This window comes from Eretmochelys imbricata, chromosome 5 (genome assembly GCF_965152235.1).
Source record: "Eretmochelys imbricata isolate rEreImb1 chromosome 5, rEreImb1.hap1, whole genome shotgun sequence".
Classification (NCBI taxonomy): domain Eukaryota; kingdom Metazoa; phylum Chordata; order Testudines; family Cheloniidae; genus Eretmochelys; species Eretmochelys imbricata.
Window position 1 is genome coordinate 5,519,993 of NC_135576.1, and position 23,169 is coordinate 5,543,161.

Below are 23,169 nucleotides of genomic sequence, written 5' to 3' on the forward strand. Positions count from 1 at the left end.
CTATTAATACAAGCAAAAAATGGAAAAAATATTTTAATTTGATAGAATAGTTCTTAAACTCTCCTTTGCAATCAGCCGTTTTTCAGCCTAAAGTAATAAGCATTAAGCCACTACATATGGTAATCAGTGCCCATTTAAATTCACGAGTTTAAAACTTGGAAATACTAGCTACCTTACAACCAGGAAAAGAATTACCTGCAGGTCATCCATGCTGTAGTTTTCTATTTAAAACACTCTCTAAATGTACAGACTGGTTTTCTGTCCAAGTGTTTTAAACTCAGTGTTATGGCATAGACTGGGAAATTACACAAAAAAGCATAACATGCCTTCACCAAGTTCTGCTAATAGTAAACTGTAACCAGCAATACTGTTCAAGCAATTTCTAACTTTCCAGTTTGTACAGAACCACTCTGTGCAAAAGCACATACTCTGAAACCTGTAATCACAAGGTCAGGTAACAGCCGTGTTAGTCTATATTCGCAAAAAGAAAAGGAGGATTTGTGGCACCTTAGAGACTAACCAATTTATTTGAGCATAAGCTTTCGTGAGCTACAGCTCACTTCATCGGATGCATGAATGATGAAGTGAGCTGTAGCTCACGAAAGCTTATGCTCAAATAAATTGGTTAGTCTCTAAGGTGCCACAAGTACTCCTTTTCTTCTTGTGATTACAGAATCTTTAAGTAGCTGTCGCATTCAGAAGACACACAAGCCCTACATGCCAAGCGTATACATAGCACTCTTCTTTGCAAATTGGATACAAATAACTTAGGCTTGAATAGAGACTGTGAGTGGTTGATTCATTATACAAAGTAAAACTATTTCCCCTTGTTTATTCCTCCCCCCCACTGTTCCTCAGACATTCTTGTTAACTCCTGGAAATGTGCTGGAAATGGCCCACCTTGATTATCACTTCAAAAGGTTCTCTCTCCCCCCACCCCACTCTCCTGCTGGCAATAGCTCATCTTAAGTGATCACTCTCCTTACAATGTGTATGATAAACACACAATTTTTCATGATCTGTGTATATATAAATCTCCTCACTGTATTTTCCACTTTATGCATCCGATGAAGTGAGCTGTAGCTCACGAAAGATTATGCTCAAATAAATTGGTTAGTCTCTAAGGTGCCACAAGTACTCCTTTTCTTCTTCCAATAGACACTCAGTTTCTCTACGTCCAGAAGCCTTCCTGGGAACTGGACTTCAAAGCACAGGGAAAAAGGAAAGTCAGCCTGGCTATAGCTCAAGAGTTACCTGCAATAGCTAAAAAAATTGTGACACTTGACCATTAAAGGGAGGTGTAGAAGGGGAAGGAATTAGAAAATATAGTTTCACTAAAACCAGCACCGGGCCCTCTGGCACATGCCCAAAAATTGCTGCCTAAATGCAGCAACACCTGTTGCAGAGGCAGCCAACAAGGGAGAGTTTTGCCTCCAGTGAAAGTCATTCTGGCCAAATCAGAATTACCAAGCTCAGAGACCTGGACATGACCTTCATGCCTTTCTCCTCAAGATGTCTGAACTGCATAATTTCCCCAGAGTAGGGGGGCTCCTTCCCAGCTTAAGATTTCACTTATAATGAACACAAACAAGCCTAGCTTAGGATGCTTGAAGAATCTAAGTCTTCCTGTAGGGATGATATATTGGATTGGCTTTCCGAGAAAACAAGGTAGAATAGACAGGGCAGTTCAAGAATTCTTTGATTGGTTTGGCAGACTCTTGACATTCTGAGTTACTACTGGAATGGAAAGTGAGTGATAACTGAGGATTGTTTAAGAACATTTTACTAGATGCTCCAAAGTCCTAGTATCTATAGAGAAGGCCACACAAGTTAAAAACACCTGCCTTAGAGCAGAAGTAAAGGCACCTAAAAATGTATAACAAATGGAAGAAAATGGAAGTTGACAGTAATGAATAAAATTGAGAAAGCCCTGGCTGGGATGGTTTAGTTGGGGATTGGTCCTGCTTTGAGCAGGGGGTCGGACTAGATGACCTCCTGAGGTCCCTTCCAACCCTGATATTCTATGATTCTATGAATACACATCAGAAGCTAGGAACTGTAGAAAATTGATAAGGTAAGCCAAAGCACAAGGAGAAACCCATTGCTAGCAGAGTTAAGGACAAGAGTTTAAGTATATTAGGAATAATTTTACCATTTCCAGTGCAAGAAGAAAATGGTAGAATTGTCAATAATAATGCACAAACAGAAGTGTTCAATAAATATGTGTTTTATATTTGGAAAAAGCCAGATAGTCATATCACACAATTATGATAAATCTTGAACATCCTCCTGAGTTGCTGTTGGAATGGAAACAGTAGCTATTAAAGGTAGATATTTAATTTAGCAGGTCTGGATAACAAGAATTTAAGTTTTAACAGAGTTGGCCAAGGAACTCTTTGGACCCTTAGGGCTGATTTTCACTAACTCTTGCAACATTGGGAAGTTCCAGAAATCAAGAAGAAAGTAAAAGTTGTGCCAATATTTAAAAGTGGCAAGCAGGATGACTCAAGTAACTGTTGGTCTGTCAGCCTGACAAATTGTGGACAAAATGGAGTAGCTGCTATGGGACTATTAATAAAGAATTAAAGGAGGGTAACAGAATTAATGCCAATTAACATTGGTTTATGGAAAAATAAATCTGTCAAACTCATTTAATTTTTTTAAATGAGATTACAGGTGCTTTGATAAAGGTAAATTTGGACTGATAAAGGGAATAGTGTTGGTGTAATATAGACTTCTGTAAGGTGTTGATACCACACAACATTTTGATTAAGAAAGGCTACAAGCCCCCACCTAAGGCTGAATCCCCCACACACCCAGGACGGTGGGGCTCAGGCTTTGGCCCTCCCCCAGGGTGGCGGGCTTGGGTGGGCTCAGGCTTCAGTCCCCCGCTGGGGTTGTGTAGTAATTTGTTGTCAGAAGGGGGATCGCAGTGCAATGAAGTTTGAGAACCCCTGCACTAGACCACACTGCATCCTATTGTTATATTGACTATTTAGTTTCATAACAAGTTCACTGTAGTGTCCTACATTATATTTAACAAAGGCAACGGACTCGTGGCTTCTGCATTTTTCCCCTGCCCTTGACCCAAGCCACCTGTCTCTCACATGAGTACCTTATGCAGCCACCAAAAGATCCCAAACAATGCATTGTGTTGGTTTTCCGTTCACACTACATAGGTGGTAACTGCAGACCATCCTAGATAGTGCATGCTCTGCAAACAATGAGCATAACAGAGGAATTCTGGATTTTGTTGTCCTTTTCATCCAGTCTGACAGCAAGCTGAGACCACCACCATTCAGGACAGTGGCTACAAAAGTATGACACAGTAATATTAAAAAGGTACCTAAGGGAGCGCAGCAGTACAGAAACTAGAAGAAACTGTCTTTCCTGCTGTTACAACAGGACTGCTTGTGCATTGTCTGACATAAAAGATACCTTCTGAAACACATATGGTGTCCTTCTGCTGGAATGAAGCGGTTAGAGTTTCCCTTAAATCCTTTAGTCCACCAAACTGCTTCTAGACATTGGTTTTTAGGTTCAGAGATTCATAAGAATTCACCATGCAGCATGTGTTAAAGTAAATGTGTGGAGAGGACATGTGTTGGTCTGTCAGGCTGACAAATTGTGGACAAAATGGAGCAGCTGCTATGGGACTATTAATAAAGAATTAAAGGAGGGTAATAGAATTAATGCCAATCAACACTGGTTTATGGAAAACAAATCTGTCAAACTAATCTGATTTTTTTTAAGTGAGATTACAGGTGCTTTGATAAAGGTAAATCTGGACTGATAAATGGAATAGCGTGGGAGTAATATAGACTTCTGTAAGGCATTTGAATGGATACCACACAACATTTTGATTAAGAACTGAAAAAGCAAGGTTTCTACAAGCCAATAGCTATCTCTGCTAACTTCCACACAATCACGGCTACAGGGCTACCCTTACCCCTTGAACTAGTCTGCCAGTTCGACAGAGTTCCACAATCCTATACATAGCCTAAAAATCCAAGGGTTGGGAGTATCAAGATACATCAAGGTTTCACAACACAAATAAAACACAGGAGCTAGACCTGGAAGAGGACTAAGCAGTTCTTCATATCAAAGCAAGATTACATACAGTGCATTTTCCTAGTATGTTATGTAACGTAGATACAGACGTGTCATACAACTTCCCTTAGGAGATCACTTCCAGTTAAATTACATTAACAGTAGGATGGTTTTTGATATTCTGTTTTACTTTGCTCAATTTTGTCCAATTATTCCTGACATATAAAATTCCATCCACTACATTAACTATGGCTACTCTTGAGAAACAAGGTGGGTGAGGCAATGTCTTTCACCAACAGAAGTTGGCCCAGTAAGACAGAAGCTTTCGAGCCACACAGAGCTCTTTTTCAGGTCCAGTAAGAGATTACCTGACCCTCTTTTTCTCTCTAAAGACTGAGAGGTACATAGAGTGATCATTTTGTGAAGTGGCACTTTAACAGCCTTTCCCAAGCTGAACGGCAGGTCCCCGCATGCTCTCTGCCCCTCTGATGAGCCAACATGGTCCCTTGGAAGTTAGTTTTAGACTAATGAAATGTAGTGTATGAAAGGCAATTGTTCATTGTATACAGTGTGCTTCAGATGGACATGTACTATTGTTCTGTAGTGGATGTGAGCAGGAGCAAGGGAGCAAATACAGCACCCTGCCCTGAAAGGGTTATTTTGAAGACTAGAACTATAAGTGCTCATCTACATACAGGGACCTCATTACATTTATGTAAACATAGAATCCCCACGGCATTTACATTGTAACAGCTGCAGCATTTAGACTAACCACTACCCTTAAAATAGAAGAATTTTTGCTTGATTTGAAACAGAGCCCCACTCCTCCACTTTATGTTAAAAGCATAAATTATCAGTCACTTTCAAATTGTGTAAGACCAGAGTTATTGGGCTGGGGAAGTAGTCAAGATGTATGGGTACCTCTAACTGAGGGATTGTGACTGCCATTTGGAACAATGGTGCTCAACTTAGACATGTTAATTTGAGCTGCTCCTGGATGCCCACATAATAGCTGTGGCCAAGAGCAATAGTCTTGTTCCCTTCTTCCCTTATCTGCACTAGTGAAAAGACCTCTTCAATGAGGACTTGCCCTAGTAATCACAACTTTATGAGCTCCAGATTAGATTGCTATTAGCAGAGACAATTTAAAGGGAAACTAGAGCAGAATACGGCAGCTCAGGGTCCTTGCCTACACTGACATTTCTGATAGCATCCCACATTTTTCTGTCACCAGTGCAAGGGCTATTGTAGACATACACCAGTGCTCTGGGATCTGCATTGTCTATGCAGAAGTTTGAGATGAACATTAGATTTCACCTTTGAGTTGCTGGATCTTCATTTCCATTGAAATTGCCTGCCTCCCTGCAGCAATACGGCCACTGCTGAGATCAGCAGAGGCAGCTGAGTTGGCACTTCCACAATACAAACTAGGGATTACTGATGGCAGGGCATTCTGCTTTGGAACTTGTTCCCCACCTTTTGTCTGCCAGCAGCATTCTAATCTTCCAAAGCACATAACACCACTCGTCTTCCCACCCCTCAGTCTTTTAGCAAGAGGATGATTTCAGGAGTGGAGGGGTTTATTACAGTTATACATTTATTCTGTTATTTTAAATGCGAGTGATTTGTTTATATTACTGTACTATGTAACTTGTATATTACATACTTCATCTTTTGATGGTGTGTATACAGTGCCTAGCACAATAACTGGGGTTCCTAGGCACTGATGCAATACCGATATAATAGCCCTGCATGTCAGTAGGCATCTGTTTTGATTTATAGCCACAAGAATTTAGGCCACTCTGCAAAATAATTTCTTCCCATTTTACACCTCCAATGTTCAAGCTTTGCCACATTCAGCCCAATGGCCTGGGATTCATTAAATACACACAGGAGGGACATTACACATATTTGGTCCTTCAAAATGCATGAAAGGGAAAGTTTGGGGAGCCCTTACTTTAGTGCAGGCTGCACAATAAAGAAAGAAGGCAAGTTTGCCAACTACAATCCATGCCCGAACAAGCTGACATCAGAGACCCAAATTCAGTTTACTGCAATCATAACGCTCAAGCCTTTTTGACTACAGTCACGGCCATATGTAATAACCTTTGTAGCTGGTCAGAAGTCAATGAAATTTAAATGGAAGGAGAATTATTTTTACAGCACCCACAAGTGTGCTTTATAGGAGAACTATCTTAAAATCATTATAATTGGTGGAAGACAATTAAGTGATCAATTTGAGATGAAGCTTTCAGCTCAGTTTGAGCACACAATGTCTTCATATGCAAGAAAATTTGAATGTTCACTAGCCTTTCCATACAAGAGGAAACATTAGAATTTGTATACTAAAGTTGAAAGGCATTTGGGTGTATCACAGAACACTTATCAAACCACTTGACACCAAGGCCTGGTCTACACTGGGGGGAGGGGAGGGGGGAGAAATCGATCTAAGATACGCAACTTCAGCTACGAGAATAGCGTAGCTGAAGTCGACATATCTTAGATCGACTTAGAATCACGTACTTCGCGTCCTCGCGGTGCGGGATCGATGGCCGCCACTCCCCCTTCAACTCCGCTTCCACCTCTCGCCGTGGTGGAGTTCCAGAGTCGATGGCAGAGCGACCAGGGATCGATTTATCACATCTACACTAGATGTGATAAAATCAATCCCCGATAGATCGATCACTACCCACCGGGTAGTGTAGATGTACCCCAAGAGTGAGGGTAAGTCTACACTTAAAGCATTACAGCAGTGCAACTACACTGCTGTAATGTTTCAGTAGAGTACACTACCTACACTGACAGAATGGTTTCTCCCATCAGTGTAAGTAATCTACCTCCCCAAGAGTTTCTACACTAGATGTTAAACTATCATAGCTACAGCTCTCATTTTTCACACAAGAGACATAGCTATACGAATGTAAGTTCCCAGTGTAGACCATCTCTTAGAGGTAACTGCAAAGCAAAAATAAAAATTAAATTAACCCCAGAAATGTGTTCTGAATGCTCCCTACATGCAAGCTAGTGGGGATGTTCAGCAGAGGCCTAACTCCATTTTCATGTTTGCTTTGCAGTTCACCTTGGAGATCTACTGGATACAACATACTGTTGCCAACAGCTGGCCAATCTTAAATCTGTCCAGAGAGCATATCCCAGCATGGGCTGTGAGGTTATCAGCATGCAGAAAAAAAGGTAGATCTACTCTTTCCATCAGAACCAAATGGACTGCGTGACTGCATCAGAGATAAGGTGACCAGAACCAAACACCTTACCAAAAAACAAAAATTGGAGGTTATTCAGAAAAGAGCTCCAAAAACCAGTCAGCATACTGGTGGGAGAGACTCCAAGGACAGATTAAAAGAACTAAACATGTGTAGCTAAGAAGTGAGTAAGGGAGCGTGAAGGCCAGTATACAAATATTGAAAGGGCATAAACCCCAAGGAAGGAAAGAAATTTAGTATGGTGCAAGTGATATAACTAGTAGCAATGGTATGAAGTTCAGCCCTAGGCTACACAGGTTTTGTGGAAGTGCTTTGGTTAGGAGTACTGGTTTGTTTTGTTTTTTAAACTAAAATCATTATACTAGTACAACCCCTCTAGCATGGCTGCACTTACATCACTACAAAGGTGCCTTATACTAGTATAACTTATTCCCACAAAGAAAGGTGAATACTGGAATAAGCACCTTTACATAGATATAACAGTCTACACTAAAAGGGTTGTATCGCTGAAACTGCATCAGTATTGTCACAGTGGTATAACCTCTCTTTAGAAGAGCCCCAGGAATGCAGAAAAGAATCACATTTCAGATATTTCTATAGTGACCATTGTGACGCACTTATATGATTTTACAGAAGTATGCTGAGGAGTGTGAATATAATGTAACTAAAATATGCTTCATGCAAAAGGTCTCTTGTAAGGTATCATTACTAAGCTTAAAATCTACTGAGTGCGGTCATCCTATTTGTATAAATGTATCACTCTTGTATCGGAAACTAGAAATATGTAATAACTCTGAGGGCCTATTGTAATTATGTGAAGTGTGGGCCATTAATGGTGGTTCGGAATCTTGATGGCTCCCATCAACCAGGACAATTGACTGTGGATGGCTCTGTTTGCAGGCAGGTCTTCCTGTGAGTCACGCTGAGAGGAATGAGGGCTTGGGGTCTCACAGGACATGGGACCATGTCACCTGGTACTGGAATCCATCTTAAACCTGGTGCTTTTCCATTGGGGGGTGGGGAACGGAGACCACCTAGACAGACAAAAGATTCCTGCTTTGTGCCAAAGCCATATAAGGGGGTGGGAGAGAACAAAGTGAGGCAGCCATCATGAGAAATCCCCTAGCTACCACCTGAGCTGGAACAAGGGCTGTACCAGAGGAAAGGATTGTGCCCAGACGAGAGAAGTGTCCGGTCTGTGAAAGAAACTTATTGAAGCATCTCTAAGGGTGAGATTTTACCTGTATTCAGTTTTTATTACTGTACTAGACTTAGACTTGTGTGTTTTATTTTATTATGCTTGGTAATTCACTTTGTTCTGTCTGTTACTACTTGGAACCACTTAAATCCTACTTTCTGTATTTAATAAAATCACTTTTTACTTATTAACTCAGAGTATGTATTAATACTTGGAGGGGGGAGAAACAGCTGTGCATCTCTCTATCAGTGTTACAGAGGGCAAACAATTTATGAGTTTACCCTGTATAAGCTTTATACAGGGTAAAACGGATTTATTTAGGGTTTGGACCCATTGGGAGTTGGGCATCTGTGTGACAAAGACAGGAACACTTCTGTAAGCTGCTTTCAGTTAAGCCTACAGCTGTTAGTGGATGTGGTTCAGACCTGGGTCTGGCTCTGCCTCTGCAGCAGGCTAACGGGTTTGGCTCAAACCAGGCAGGGCACTGAAGTCCTAAGCTGACAGGGCAAGAAAGCAGGAGCAGATGGTGATGTGCCATTGGCTGTAGAAGAGTCTCCCAAAGAAATAACCCCCATTGCTTTAGACTTTTAGAAATCAGATTAATAGAAAGTTTACAAATAGGGGACAAACCTACACCTGCACAGAAATACAGCAGGTCATTCAGTCGAAGGTGACATCCCCCACTGTAAGCTTGCTAGTGTGAAGAGCTCTCCCATCCACATAATAAAATCACTTCCACAAGCAGTGGTAGCAACTTTCCTGCTGACATAGTTCTGTCCACACTGGCACTTCTGTTGATGTAATTTACATCGCTCAGAGGGGTGAGTTTTTCCCCCCCACACCCCTGAGCAATGCAAGTTACACCGACAAAAGTGGCAGTGTAGTCATGGCCTAAATGGTTAGTTGGATAGCCCCACTAAACGTGTATCTTGTACAGTATTCTTATGCCATCTAGCAAATAATTTCATATTATGGAATCCCAGCTTTTTTTCAAAGACCTTGGTGGGACTAGGGCATGAGGAAACCCCTGTATTTAAATTTTAATGAGCTCTTAAACACAGATACCCCTCTTTACTTGGACAAATTTTACTTGCCTCTTGGAAGTATGCATCCACTATAATGCACTCAATTTTGCCCCTGAGGGGGAAATTTAAAAAAGAAAAAGCAGCAAATTAAGGTTAATTGTTTAAGGTGAATACTGCTAAGTAAGCACTGCTTGTTTGCTGTGTTCCAAAACACAGGTAAGATTCTAAAAGACACTGAACTATAGTTAGTACTGTCATTCAATTAGACAGTCTGATATTACCACCTCTGACCCTGAGGAATCTGAGCTGCAGCCTGCTATCTTCCTCATTGTTTATGGCAGCTAACAAACAAAGGTTAAAAGAGTCAATCCATTTAAGACATCCTCTATTTTCATTCTTTTTGTTTGTGGCACTTGTGAGGTCATTCACTGGCTTTAAAAAAAAGGGGGAAGCTTTCAGGTCAGATTTCTCAGGATCTCAAACTGTTCTCTTAAGCAATAGCACCAATTATGTTTAACAATAGCCATTTTAAAAAAAGCCTTGAGCATTTGGGACTTCAAAAAAAGTGTGCAGTTCACTTTTGGCAATACTATAGATTTGAAAGATGTAGTAGTCATATTGATGTGTTTTGCTAATAAATTAAGTTACTGAGAAAAAGTGCTAGGGGCTAGTCTTGATCGCTAGTCTTTTAAATGGAGATTACAGAAATCTACCACCACATAACTATTGTTATCAACTCAGTGCACAGGGCGAAAAGGAGTATTCCCTCCGTCTACACCAGAGGGTCTCAACCTTTTCTTTCTGAGGCCCTCTCAGCATGCTATAGAAACTCCACTGACCACGTTTGCCACAACTGTATTTCTGCATATAAAAGCCAGGGCCAGCATTAGGGGGTAACAAACAGGGCAATTGCCTGGGGCCACTGCAAAGCTGCATTGGTCAAGCTTCAGCTTCAACCCTGGGCTTATGAACCATGCAGTGGGACTTCGGCTTTCCGCACTGGGCCCCAGTGAGTCTAACGCTGGCTCTGCTTGGCAGACCCCCTGAAGCCTGCATGTGGCCCCCCCATAGGGGGTCCCAGACCCCTGGTTGAGAACCACCGGTCTACACAGATGTAGTGAACATTCCTCTAACTTTGCTTAATTTAGCTGGTATGTTAAGGTTGTAAAATGAAGCACACAAGTCAGGAAATGCCACACAATCTTAACTGCCTATTTCTATGTATAGTTTTTAGTTATATGATCATTTGATATTATCCATACATGATCAATACCTCCTTCAGTACTGCTGCTAGTGTGCTGAGACTACTGTCTATCATGCTTACTTAACATTTTCATTGTTTTCTATGCTGCAATAAGAAAAGGAGTATTTGTGGCACCTTAGAGACTAACCAATTTATTTGAGCATAAGCTTTCGTGAGCTACAGCTCACTTCATCGGATGCATACTGTGGAAAGTGTAGGAGATCTTTTATACACACAAAGCATGAAAAAATACCTCCCCCAGGATGTAATACTGGGATTGGGAAACCTTCATCACATGACACTGTGCCTGCCCCATGAAGCATTGCAAACCCTTAGCAAATCACCCTGCAGCCAGTTGCACAGTGGGATAGCTACCACAATGCACTACTATCTTTGCGGTTGCAAGAGCTGCTAATGTGGATGTGCTCCAGTGTCACAAAAAGCACAATGTGGACATGCTACAGTTTAATTCCAGCGCTTTAATAAAAGTGGTATAACTTGTGGCACAGAAACTTGCCAGTGTAGACAAACCCTTAGACTGTAAACTCTTGGGTGCAGGAACTACATAAGGAACAGAAAGGGTACTATGGATAGCTTTAATGACATGATCAGAGAGAGTATCAATGTATACCAACAAGTGGCAGAGTTTAGTTGGTGAGGATAGAACAGTTTTGGCATTTCCTAGCTTTAAGTACTTTATTTTGCAACCATATACACATGTAAGTGTCATTACAACTTGCGGAGATCTTTATTAAAAGTCAACAAATTTTCACATGAATCTTGATAACTCAGCCAAATCAAGACATTTCTACTAATCCCCAGAAAAGAATATCTAGTCAAATGACAAGCCACCCATGCTAAAGTTTAGAAGTGCTAGAACTTTCAAGAGAGGTCACAATTCTTCCCACTGCTGTCTGTACGCAAAGATTGCGCTAACTTCCACAATTATTTTCAGGCAGACAGTTGAAAAGTTTCAGCCCAAATGGTGAAAAATTTGAGACATAACTGAAGTCCCTACAGAATAGCAACGTAAAGGTTACCTTAACTCTGGGACCATACCTATCAATCAGTACTTTCTCAGATTCCAATTGTATCTAGTACCAGTAAAGCTTCACTAGTGCTAGAACAGTGAGAACTGAGAAAATCCTATACACAGAAATAGCCTTTCACTATTCACTCCAGCTATAGCACACTGCAACACCACTAAGTTTAAAGCATTAATGATCAGCAGGCAATTCCAACCTTTCAGTAATGTGCGATATTTACATTCCTTTGTTCTCTCAATTCACTGCACACTAGGAGAATCACATGATCTGTGCAGGAAACAAAAATTGAAACTGCAAGACACCAAAGTGTGGTTAGAGGGAGCAGCTTTGTAGAGGACAATTTAAGGCTCTTATCTACTGTGCATTAAGAACAGCACAATTCATCCACAGCATTGTAACATTTTACCTTAATATTCTACCCATTCATAAACTTCAGTGAATTTACAGCAAGAAGTCAGCTAGCTTCAAAACCCAAGAAATTATACAAGATATTAGATGTAGTATTTCATTCATGAGGCATTACTGGAGTGGTGGAGAAAACCGCAGCAGGGGTCACAAGCTGTTCAAAAAAGAAAAAAAAAAGAGACTGAAGACAAATACAGTAAGCGGTCAAAGAAAGTGTGAATGGGAGGCCTCAATCTGAATAAGCAGTAAGGGTAACTGGTAGTGGCTCAAGCTCGATGCACCAGGCCAGCAACTGATCAGAGTATAAGAAGCCAACTGCTATATCTAATGTTAGGAAGCCAAAATCCTGAAGTGAATCAATGACTGGCAGCTTCTTTGAGAATAATATGCTTGTATAAAAGAGGTTTAAAATGAAGTGTAGATGTTGGGCATTAGTGCCCAACATCTGTTTGGTAAGAGGATAGTACAAAGGAAAGTTCAGATACTAGGTTTCTCTAAGTGTTATGAAGGAACACTGAATTCCTTGCCGGAAGAAGTTCAGTCATCAAGTGAAGTGGAAAACAAGCGTTTGAAGCTGCCACCATTGCTTGAATGTCTTTCAACATGAGTTTGTCTATTTTTCTAATTACACATCCCCAGGCACTTTAAACAGCCACACAGTATGTACTAGAAGATTTGGGTGACTTGAAGGAGACCGTGTACAAGCAATTAGATATGTTTGTTCTACCTCTTTTTGTACTACTAAATGGGACACGTCAACTCCAGATAAAAAGGTTAAAAGCAATTGACACTGGAATACTTGAAAACAGATCCTGAAATCTGGAATGTTGTTAGGAAAGTTGGACTAGAGAGCAAGTTGGCAGCATCTATTAGAAGAAATATCGAACAGTTCCAGGTGTTAAACCTGCTCCCTCAATCCCCCAGCCAGGCTGTGGTTTTACAATATTTCCCTATTTTAACCATAATCTCTCTCCTCTTATAATAAAGGCCCACAAAGAGGAAAAACCAATTTGACTATACAGGAGAAAGCAAGAATGACCATAGTGTTGTTTCAGAGCAGCAGCCGTGAGAGTCTGTATTTGCAAAAAGAAAAGGAGGACTTGTGGCACCTTAGAGACTAACATTTATTTGAGCATAAGCTTTCATGAGCTACAGCTGTGCTGGCCCCAAGGTATGAGAGAAACAAGGTGGGTGACAGTATCTTATTGGACCTTTTCTCCAACCGAAGTTGGACAGACTTTCAAGCCTCACAAAGTTCTTCCTCAGGCCTTGAGAACGTAACCAGAAGATGTCCTATGTAAACACAAGGAGGGACAGATTGTTAAGCATAAGAGCTTCAATTATGTTGTAGACCATGAATGAAGTGGGCAATTAACGCTTGTGCAGTTCTATGACCAAATAGGGTTAGCAGGACACATTACACATTCTTGTAATGAGCCTTAAAACCAGCATCTCTTTTAAGTCCATGGTTTTTAGTGTCCAGCAGAGTTATGAACTTAAGTTTCCAGGCTCATATTTTGAATGTGTTGTGCAGGTTTCCTTTGAGGACAGACTGAAAGGCCAAATATGGAGTGATCGATTTGTCAAAAGTGTTTGATTATAGGCGATAGGATGTGTTGGTCCTATTTTTCTGTGAGAGTTCATTCCACAGTGTAGCAATTGTCTGATTTCACCTACATAGTAGTTGTTGGGACATTTGCTGCATAGGAGGAGGTATACCACATGTTGTGATAGGTATACGTAGGACCCAGGGACACCAAGTTATTGTGCAGAGTAGTGATCATAGTAGCAATGCAGATTGATGGGTGATGATTTGTGTATATTACAACACAACTTCAAGTACACAAACCCACAACAAAGTGAAGGAATAGAGAAAAAACTAAAAAGGTATTAACCTTAAATTGTTACAAATAACTCTTATCACCAATATTCAGAGCTCTATGTAATTCTGCCCCATTTCGTTTGTCAAGCTTCATATCACCCTGCTCCCTCCACTCTGTAGTCATGTCTTTGACCACTCATCTGTCAGCTTCACAACTTTACGTCTCTTATATGCATGGTAGGACCTCTCAGCTCATCTACAAGGCCACTACCCTGCACACGTTTAAGCCCCTCTTAAACTTCCACTTGTCATGCTTTCTACAGAGAATCTAGTTGACTTGTATAAGAACCATCCCTATTTACTGCTCCCTTCCTTAGCCTCTGTCCACATGCCTATCCTTAAACGGTGAGCTCCTCCAGGCAGAAACCATCCCATCTTGAATGACTGGAGAAACATCTAGGACATCATATCAAATATATAACTTTGCAGACAAGTGTGATTTTTAAATCAACTGTGTCCCTTTAAATTTAAAATTTCGCTTTTCTATTAAATATATTAATCTATTAGTTTCTACGTACCATCTTTAACTCCTGTGCTACCCACTGTATCTATTAACATGATGGAAGTCTCACCCTTTACATAAACAACTCATCCTGGGAGTCTTAACTACAGATTTTGACTAGTGTGACTGAAATAAGGTTCATCCAACTCTGCTTCTGGATGCATCTTATTATCAACTTCCTAAATTTTTATTCCAAGAATTATATACATTCCCCTTTTCAGGTTTGCCCTACCTCAATGCCGTCATGTTAATCATCCCTCATCAGGGACATTACTTATAGACCCAGTTTTAACTACAGCCCACAAACCTGTTTTATACACAAACACTGTTCAACACAAAAACCAAGCTTATATAATTTAGAAAGTTACACCCACATCTTTTTAGGCTTCCTATATTACCTTGTGTTCCCAGTTTTGGACAGGATTAAAGGGAGACATGCATCTGATACTCTTCTCAAAACCCCAAATCCCATCTATGCACTTGCCTTTCACAGATTCTCTCCGGTCCAACTCACACCTTGGACCAGATCTTCAGATCAGATGCCAATATCAAGATGACCACAACCCAGCCACTGTCTTCTTGACAGACCATCTCATTAAAGACAGGTTTCAGAGTAACAGCCGTGTTAGTCTGTATTTGCAAAAAGAAAAGGAGTACTTGTGGCACCTTAGAGACTAACCAATTTATCTGAGCATAAGTTTTCGTGAGCTACAGTTCACTTCATCGGATGCATGCAAAATACAGAAGATGTTCTTATACAAACCATGAAAAAATGGGTGTTTACCACTACACAAGGTTCTCTCTCCCCCCCACCCCACTCTCCTGCTGGTAATTTATTTGAGCATAAGCTATTACCGGGGGGGGGGGGGGGGGGGGGAGAGAGAACCTTGTGTAGTGGTAAACACCCATTTTTTCATGGTTTGTATGTATAAGAACATCTTCTGTATTTTCCACAGTATGCATCTGATGAAGTGAGCTGTAGCTCACGAAAGCTTATGCTCAAATAAATTGGTTAGTCTCTAAGGTGCCACAAGTACTCCATCTCATTAAAGCAGTTGTCAAGAGTTTTCCCAGCTCCCAGAAACAGAGAAAGACCCATGACGCTGATTCGACAAAAGGCAAACTGCACTGGATTCCAAAGCATGCTAATTGACAACAGCACTCCATCCACAGGGCAAGGAGTTAATCTGGTGAACCTTGGTCTTGACCACCCATACACTCCCACACACACACCCCACTCCTCCTCTTCACCCACAACAGATCTCCTTGGTTTTTTGATACCTTGTAATAGAAAGAGAAGGTCAGAAACTCAAGCACTGATGGTGGAAAACAAATTGAAACCAAATTTCTCCAAGCTTATACTGAGGCTATATTACAGGGCAGGAGAACCTTCCTATCAGCCTCCAGTGAGGCTGCCAAATTCCACCCTAAGGAGCTGTCAAGGATGGCAAACCCTTTCATCAATCCTGAGTGCCTTAGAGGCCACATCAGAACATAGCACCAACCACTGCAACAGACTAGTATCCTACTTGGTGGAAAAGAATATGCACTTGCAGGAATGCTTCTCAAACATGGGTCTGCTCCCCCTGTACCAGCCAAATAGGAGCCAATTAAGAGCCCACATGAATTCCTGGAGTCCAGTACGTTCATTCAAGAATTACTGGATACCTTAGGCATTTCAACCCAAGACCTGTTCTCAGCTTGTGAAAGAGAGAAGACCAACCACTGCCACTTATAACCCTGAATGAGGTGTTGTGCAGGTATTTCAGAAGGAATCATCCTTTCCTCCAACAGACAACAGCATAACCAGCACTGAAGAAATCCACCTGGATATATTTGCTCTAGGCAACTACTATCCAGTATCAAAAACTCCCATTCCTGAACAAGTTGCTAGAACCACCATATCTGGTCAACACTTAGTTTATACAAGCTTAACTAGGGCCCTACCAATTTCATGGCCATGAAAAACACATCACAGACTGTGAAATAAGCCCTTCTTCATGAAATCCAATGTCCCCAGGAGCGCCCCAGAAAAGGGGGTGCCTAGCTCTGGTGAGGCAGGTGAGGGACAGGATTTGTCCATCTCCTGCACAGCTGCTCTCATACCCACCTCCACCTCCAGGAATCTGCTGTGGCTGGAAGAAGCTCTGAAGGCAGCACAGAAGTGAGTGTGGCAATCCCATGACCCCTCTCCCCGCCCTCCAGAACAGGTTTGCGACTCCCCACACACACAATCCCCTTTTGGGTCAGGACCCCCATGGTTACAACACCATGAAATTTCAGAGTTAAACATCTGAAAACATGAAATTTACCAATTTTCAAATCCTATGGCAATGAAATTGACCATAATGGACAGCAAATCTGGTAGGGCCCTAAGCAGAACTATGCCAGTGTAAGTCCCAGTGTAGATGCACTTATAGTGCAATAAAAGTGTTTTGCTGGTATAGCTTACATGTCTTCTGGAACTGGTACAAGATATGTTGCCAGCAGCACTTTTGTGTCAGTATAAGCTACATCTACACTAGGAGGGTTTGCCAGTAAGTTATACAAGTATAGCTATTCCAGCCAAAACTTTCCTAGTGTAACAAGACTCTAGCCAAAGGCCTAATACAAATTCATCTAACTGAAGTGAACATCCTCCAATCAACACAATCTGGATTCAGGCAAGGGTACAGAATGGAAACTGATTTTGTGGCAGTGATAGATTATCTCTTGCTATCAGTGGATAGAGACATCTATTCTCCTCCTACTGGACCTCTGCATCAGTCAACACTGTTAACATTAAGATACTTCTGCACTGCCTGGGAGAGGTGACAGAGATCCTTTGCTCTAAAATGGTTTAAATCCTTCCTGGAGGGAAGCACTAAAAGAGTAGTGGTAAGCTGCATCTCTGCCACTAGAGCCGTCACTTGTGGTGGTCTCATAAGGATCATCTCTTTGGTCTTATTTAAAAATCTATATGCAGCCACCAGGTGAACCGACAAGACAACATGCTCTCATGTCAACAATATGTAGATGACCATTCTAGCTATCCTTTACCAGTCTGACCATACCACTCCCATCAAGATGCCCAATGCTTGGACAGGACAAGCTGGTAAATGAACAGCTATTTGAAGCTGAATCCGAACAAGATGGACATTATGTTGGTGGGCAGAGGAGAGCACTCCATGTAATGGAGCCAAGGGAGATTGAACCATAGCTGAAAGATGCGCACACACCTGGTGAATCCAGCAGTAGTTTAGACGGCTCCTAGATTCTTTGCCAACAGTACGATTTCACATAGCATCAATCAATAATACTTTTAATAGCTCCAGTTGGCCAAGAGACCCTGCTACTACAGAATGCTGTGCCTAGTTTCCTCAGCAACACAGCCTGACAAGAGCATATCAAGTCTCCATTCCTCTCTCTATGCTGGCATCCCGTAGAATACAGGTAAGTTCAAGGCCCCAGTCCTTATCTCCAAGACACTCAGTGGCCTGGGCACCAGCATATCTGAACAATTGCCAAAGCTCCAGGATGAAGACCTTAGTCAGCAACTCCATTCCTGATGTACAATGGAATTTGTGTACCATAGTGGTAAAGTCAGCCTGTGCAGGAGACAGTCAAGCTCTCTCGGGAACTCCCGCAAGAAGCGAAGTATATCACAAACCTCACCACCTTTTGCTCCAAGTGCAAGGTACACTTCTTTGACCTGCCTTCTCAAACAGAGCTGTGTGTATTTAAAAGAAATGCCCCAAAACAAAATCTTAACAAAACAAGAAAGATTTACACAGCAGATACAAGTCTTCCCCTAGGGAGAAAAGGAGGGAGAACAAGTCACATATGACAAATGTTAGTCAATTTACTTTATGCACTACTGGAAAACACTCATACTATGGTAATGAGAGTGGAATAAATCTACATATAGAAGTAAAATAATTTTTTTTTTTTTAAATATAGCACCACAGACCTGTATAATAGGTCAATTGTGCCAAGTATGTCACAAATTTCTCCCGAAGAAAAGCTACAGCAGGTACAGTATAACATGAGGAAGAGCATCAGAGCCATAATCATTCGTTGCTTTACTTTACTACAAGTCAATTGTGGCCTCCTAGCTGAAACCTAAACTTAAGTGCATTTCTGAAGAATACTTTTACCAGCTTGTTCAAGCATTTTACAGCCCAAAGACAAATGCAGGACCCAGCAAGTAACTAAACACATACAAAATACTTGAGACCCACCCTCCCTGTTTTATTAGGGTTACTCATCAGTTCCAAAGTATAGGTATGAAAGGTTAACCCCACCTTATATGATGCAAAGCTGACCCAGTTACTAGGCCAGAACTGGGGCTGCTTCCTAAGTAATAATGGAGGTAAGTCTAAAAATACAAACATCACACTGCCATGACAAAGTCAACCATACTCATTACAAAAGGAAAGAGATTGTGCCAAAGTGTTCTCTTCTTTCAAAACAATAAGGCTAAACTAAAAATGACTCCAATTTAGTCAAAAAGCTACAGGCTGTTAATATTTTGGTTTCCCAAAAGAAAGTATTTACACCCTGATCCAGAGAGGCAATAAGTAGGTGAAGATGCAAAGAACCTGATGTAAACATGTTCAAGTTTTTCCTTCAACTTGCTAGGAGTCAAAGGACACCAGATAGTGTGCATAAAATGGAGCTGACTGGAGTCACTGTTAGAAAGGGGGAATCCCAGGGGAATAAGTTGCAGCAGGTGATGCCATATCAGAGGCCACTGGACACTGCAAAATTCTGACAGGCCACATTTGTCCATCAGGGGTACCATCTGCAGAAGCCAACCCTCAAAGATGCTATTTGTAACAAGTAGAAGATTAACTACTTCTCCATACCTCCATCAGGGTAGTTATCTTCTAACATTCCAGGGAGGGGAAGGGATGGGAGAATGCCATAGGGCTTCGTTATCATGAAGTAGCTGTCTTTCTACATGGTGTTGACATGGATACATTACTTGGAAAGGGGATGAAGGAACCCTCACAGCAGGACCATCAGGAGAAAAAACAGAGGCCATTCCAACCAGAGAACAGATCCCTCATACTGAAGCAGTCCCCTTTTATACAGAATGTTAAACCACCATTGCCAGTGTTGGAGATGACAGACCACTGTGGGTTCTTCAAGTTAAAGTAGACTCCATATACAAGTATAGGGAAGCTGAAAGATATAGGGGAATCACTGGGGACAAGGGAAGCCCCCTAGATCCTTTATCTTGAAGGGAACCCCTATGCAGAGTGCTGGGGCACCTGGACAACCTGGTGATGAGAGTGACCACCTACTTTGACATACCCTTCCACAGGGATTGGAAGGGCCTCCCCACAGGCTATCCTTAGGCAGAGGGCATGGGATCCCTAGAAGTGTTCCCATTACAAAGGTTATGGGGACTCAAGGATGGGGTCCCTTATTCTGAATTAAGATGCAGAGTTCTGGGGTCCCAGGGATGGAGGTTCTCTACCCTGAAGAGGACTCCTTCAAACAGGCTGAAAAGCAACCAGTGGTTGGGGACCCCTTACCCTGAAGTAGCTTCCCTCATACAGGTTGCAGAAGGGTCTAATGGGAGAGAAGGGTTTTGCTATCTTTAAGCACCCCATGCAGGGTGTGGGGGGGTAACTGTTGGGAGGGGATGGAGTACAGTACTTCATTCTGGAACACTGGGGGGCACAGAAGGAGGGAATAGTTGATTCTGAGAGCGAGTAGGGGGAGCCCTTATTTTGATGCACATCCCCCACATACAAGATGGTGGCAGCAGCAGGTCCCTTGTCTTGAAGCAACCCACCCATACATGTGTAGGCTATCCCCCCACTCCCTCCCCAGAGACACAAGGAACCTGAGCCCGTACCTTACCTTGAAGGACCACCCACACAAGGGGATGATGGGCCTACTCAGAGGGGCATGGGGAATCCTGAGGGTGGTGTCAGCCCCCTATACAGGGTGGAGGAGGGGTCCACTCCAAGAGCTCTTGGGTTTCCCACAACAAGTAGCAGGGCCCATGCATTCCTTACCTTGAAGCAAGTCTCCCTCCCCCACCACCCACCCCACCCTCATACAGGAGGTTGGAGAAAGTAGGTCCCCTTATCTTGAAGTACCAGAAGGGTTTAGGGGTCCATTATGCTTGAAGCAGCAGCACTTCCCCAATAGAGTAGTTTGGGAGTACATTGGGCCCCCACCTCAGCACTCTCTCACACACACACACGAGGCGGGGGGCCCCCCACCTCAGCACTCTCTCCCCTCCCCACACACACACACTCACGACGCGGGGGGGCCCCCCCACCTCAGCACTCTCCCCCCCCACACACACGAGGCGGGGAGGCCCCCCCACCTCAGCACTCTCCCCCCCTCCCCCCCACAAACACACACACGAGGCGGGGAGGCCCCCCCACCTCAGCACTCTCCCCCCCACCCCCCAAACACACACACACACGAGGCGGGGAGGCCCCCCCACCTCAGCACTCTCTCCCCCCCCACACACACACACACACACGAGGCGGGGAGGCCCCCCCACCTCAGCACTCTCTCCCCCCCCCCACACACACACACACACACACACACGAGGCGGGGAGGCCCCCCCACCTCAGCACTCTCTCCCCCCCCCCACACACACACACACGAGGCGGGGAGGCCCCTCCACCTCAGCACTCTCTCCCCCCCCCCCCCACACACACACACACGAGGCAGGGGGCCCCCCACACACACACACACGAGAGGCGGGGGAGCCCCCCACCTCAGCACTCTCCCCCCCCACACACACACACACACACGAGAGGCGGGGGCCCCCCCACCTCAGCACTCTCCCCCCCACCTCAGCACTCTCCCCCCACACACACACACACGAGAGGCGGGGGCCCCCCCACCTCAGCACTCTCCCCCCCCCACACACACACACGAGAGGCGAGGGGGCCCCCCACCTCAGCACTCTCTCCCCCCACACACACCCCCACGAGGCGAGGGGGCCCCCCACCTCAGCACTCTCCCCCCCACACACACCCCCACACGGCGGAGGGCCCCCCACCTCAGCACTCTCTCCCCCCCACACACACACGGCCCCCCCACCTCAGCACTCTCTCCCCCCCACACACACACACGGCCCCCCCACCTCAGCACTCTCTCCCCCCCACACACACACACGGCCCCCCCACCTCAGCACTCTCTCCCCCCCACACACACACACGGCCCCCCCACCTCAGCACTCTCTCCCCCCACACGGCGGAGGGCCCCCCCACCTCAGCACTCTCTCCCCCCACACGGCGGAGGGCCCCCCCACCTCAGCACTCTCTCCCCCCACACGGCGGAGGGCCCCCCCACCTCAGCACTCTCTCCCCCCACACGGCGGAGGGCCCCCCCACCTCAGCACTCTCCCCCCCCACACGGCGGAGGGCCCCCCCACCTCAGCACTCTCCCCCCACACGGCGGAGGGCCCCCCCACCTCAGCACTCTCCCCCCACACGGCGGAGGGCCCCCCCACCTCAGCACTCTCCCCCCACACGGCGGAGGGCCCCCCCACCTCAGCACTCTCCCCCCACACGGCGGAGGGCCCCCCCACCTCAGCACTCTCCCCCCCCACACACACACACCCCCACGAGGCGAGGGGGCCCCCCACCTCAGCACTCTCTCTCCCCCCCCCCCCCCACACTCCCACCCACAGAGGGGGCTGAGCCCGCGCCGGCCGCCTACCTTGAAGTAGCCGCCCTCGTAGAGGGTGTTGGGGGGCCCGAAGATCGCCACCTCCCAGTTGTAGAGGTCGGACTCGTCCACCAGGGTGATGCGGAAGCCCTCCACCGGCTCCTCCTGCAGCGACTTCAGCTCCAGCATCAGCGCCTTCTGCGAGCTGCTCACCTGCTGCTGGGCCATGGCGCGGCGCCGAGCGGGCCCGGGGCGCCCCCCGCCGGCCCGGGGCCCCCGCCCGCCCGCCTGCCCCCCTCCGCGCCTGCCTGCCTCCGCCGGGGCCTGGGCGCCGCGCTCCGCCCGCGCCCTCGGGCTGCGGGGGCGGCTCGGCTCCGCTCCGCTGCCTCGGGGCCTCCGGCCCAGCTGCCCGCCCGCCCGCTGGCTCGCGCCCGGCTCCGGACCCCCCCCCCCCGCCTTCGGCCGCCGCCGCGGCCGCCACTTCCTTTTGTGACGCCGCCGCTCGCCGCTGACCTCAGCGCGCCGTTCCGCGCCGGGCCCCGCCCCCTGCCCGCCGAAGCCCCGCCCGCCGGTCTTCTCGGCCCATCCCCCCCGCACCCGGCTGAGCGGCAGATCCCCCGGCGAGCTCCCCCACGCTGCCCCGCCCCCTCTGAAAGAACCAGGCCCTTGCCCCTCCGCCGCCCCTGGCTGGAGCCCTCGTGATTTGCTGGGGGGCAGAAGTGAACACCCCTCCCCTCCCCACCCCACCCTCTCTCTGAGGGTCCCCCTTCTGGCTGCCCTCCTGGGGCAGCCCCCTCAAGTCACCCCGCTTGCATGGGGATGCTCCCTCCCACCCTGCCTTGCATCGCTTGGGCCTGGCACCTGCCCTGCCACCATCATTTCCCCACCCCAGGGACATGGTTTCCCTCTTTTTATGGGGCTTGCATTAGCAGCCTGCTAACTCACTTGCAAGGTAACAGCTACCTCGG

At 45.3% G+C, this 23,169-nt stretch overlaps 1 protein-coding gene across 1 annotated transcript in view; it reads right to left on the reverse strand.

Annotated features, from left to right (window-relative positions):
* The window catches only part of UBE2R2 (ubiquitin conjugating enzyme E2 R2), a 101,614-nt gene extending 79,096 nt beyond the window's left edge, over positions 1-22,518 (reverse strand). The window contains exon 1 of the mRNA XM_077816615.1: positions 22,253-22,518. Coding sequence (XP_077672741.1) covers positions 22,253-22,429 — 177 coding nt within the window. The 5' untranslated portion in view covers positions 22,430-22,518. The remainder of the gene's footprint in view (positions 1-22,252) is intronic.
* Between the last annotated feature and the right edge of the window lie 651 nt (positions 22,519-23,169).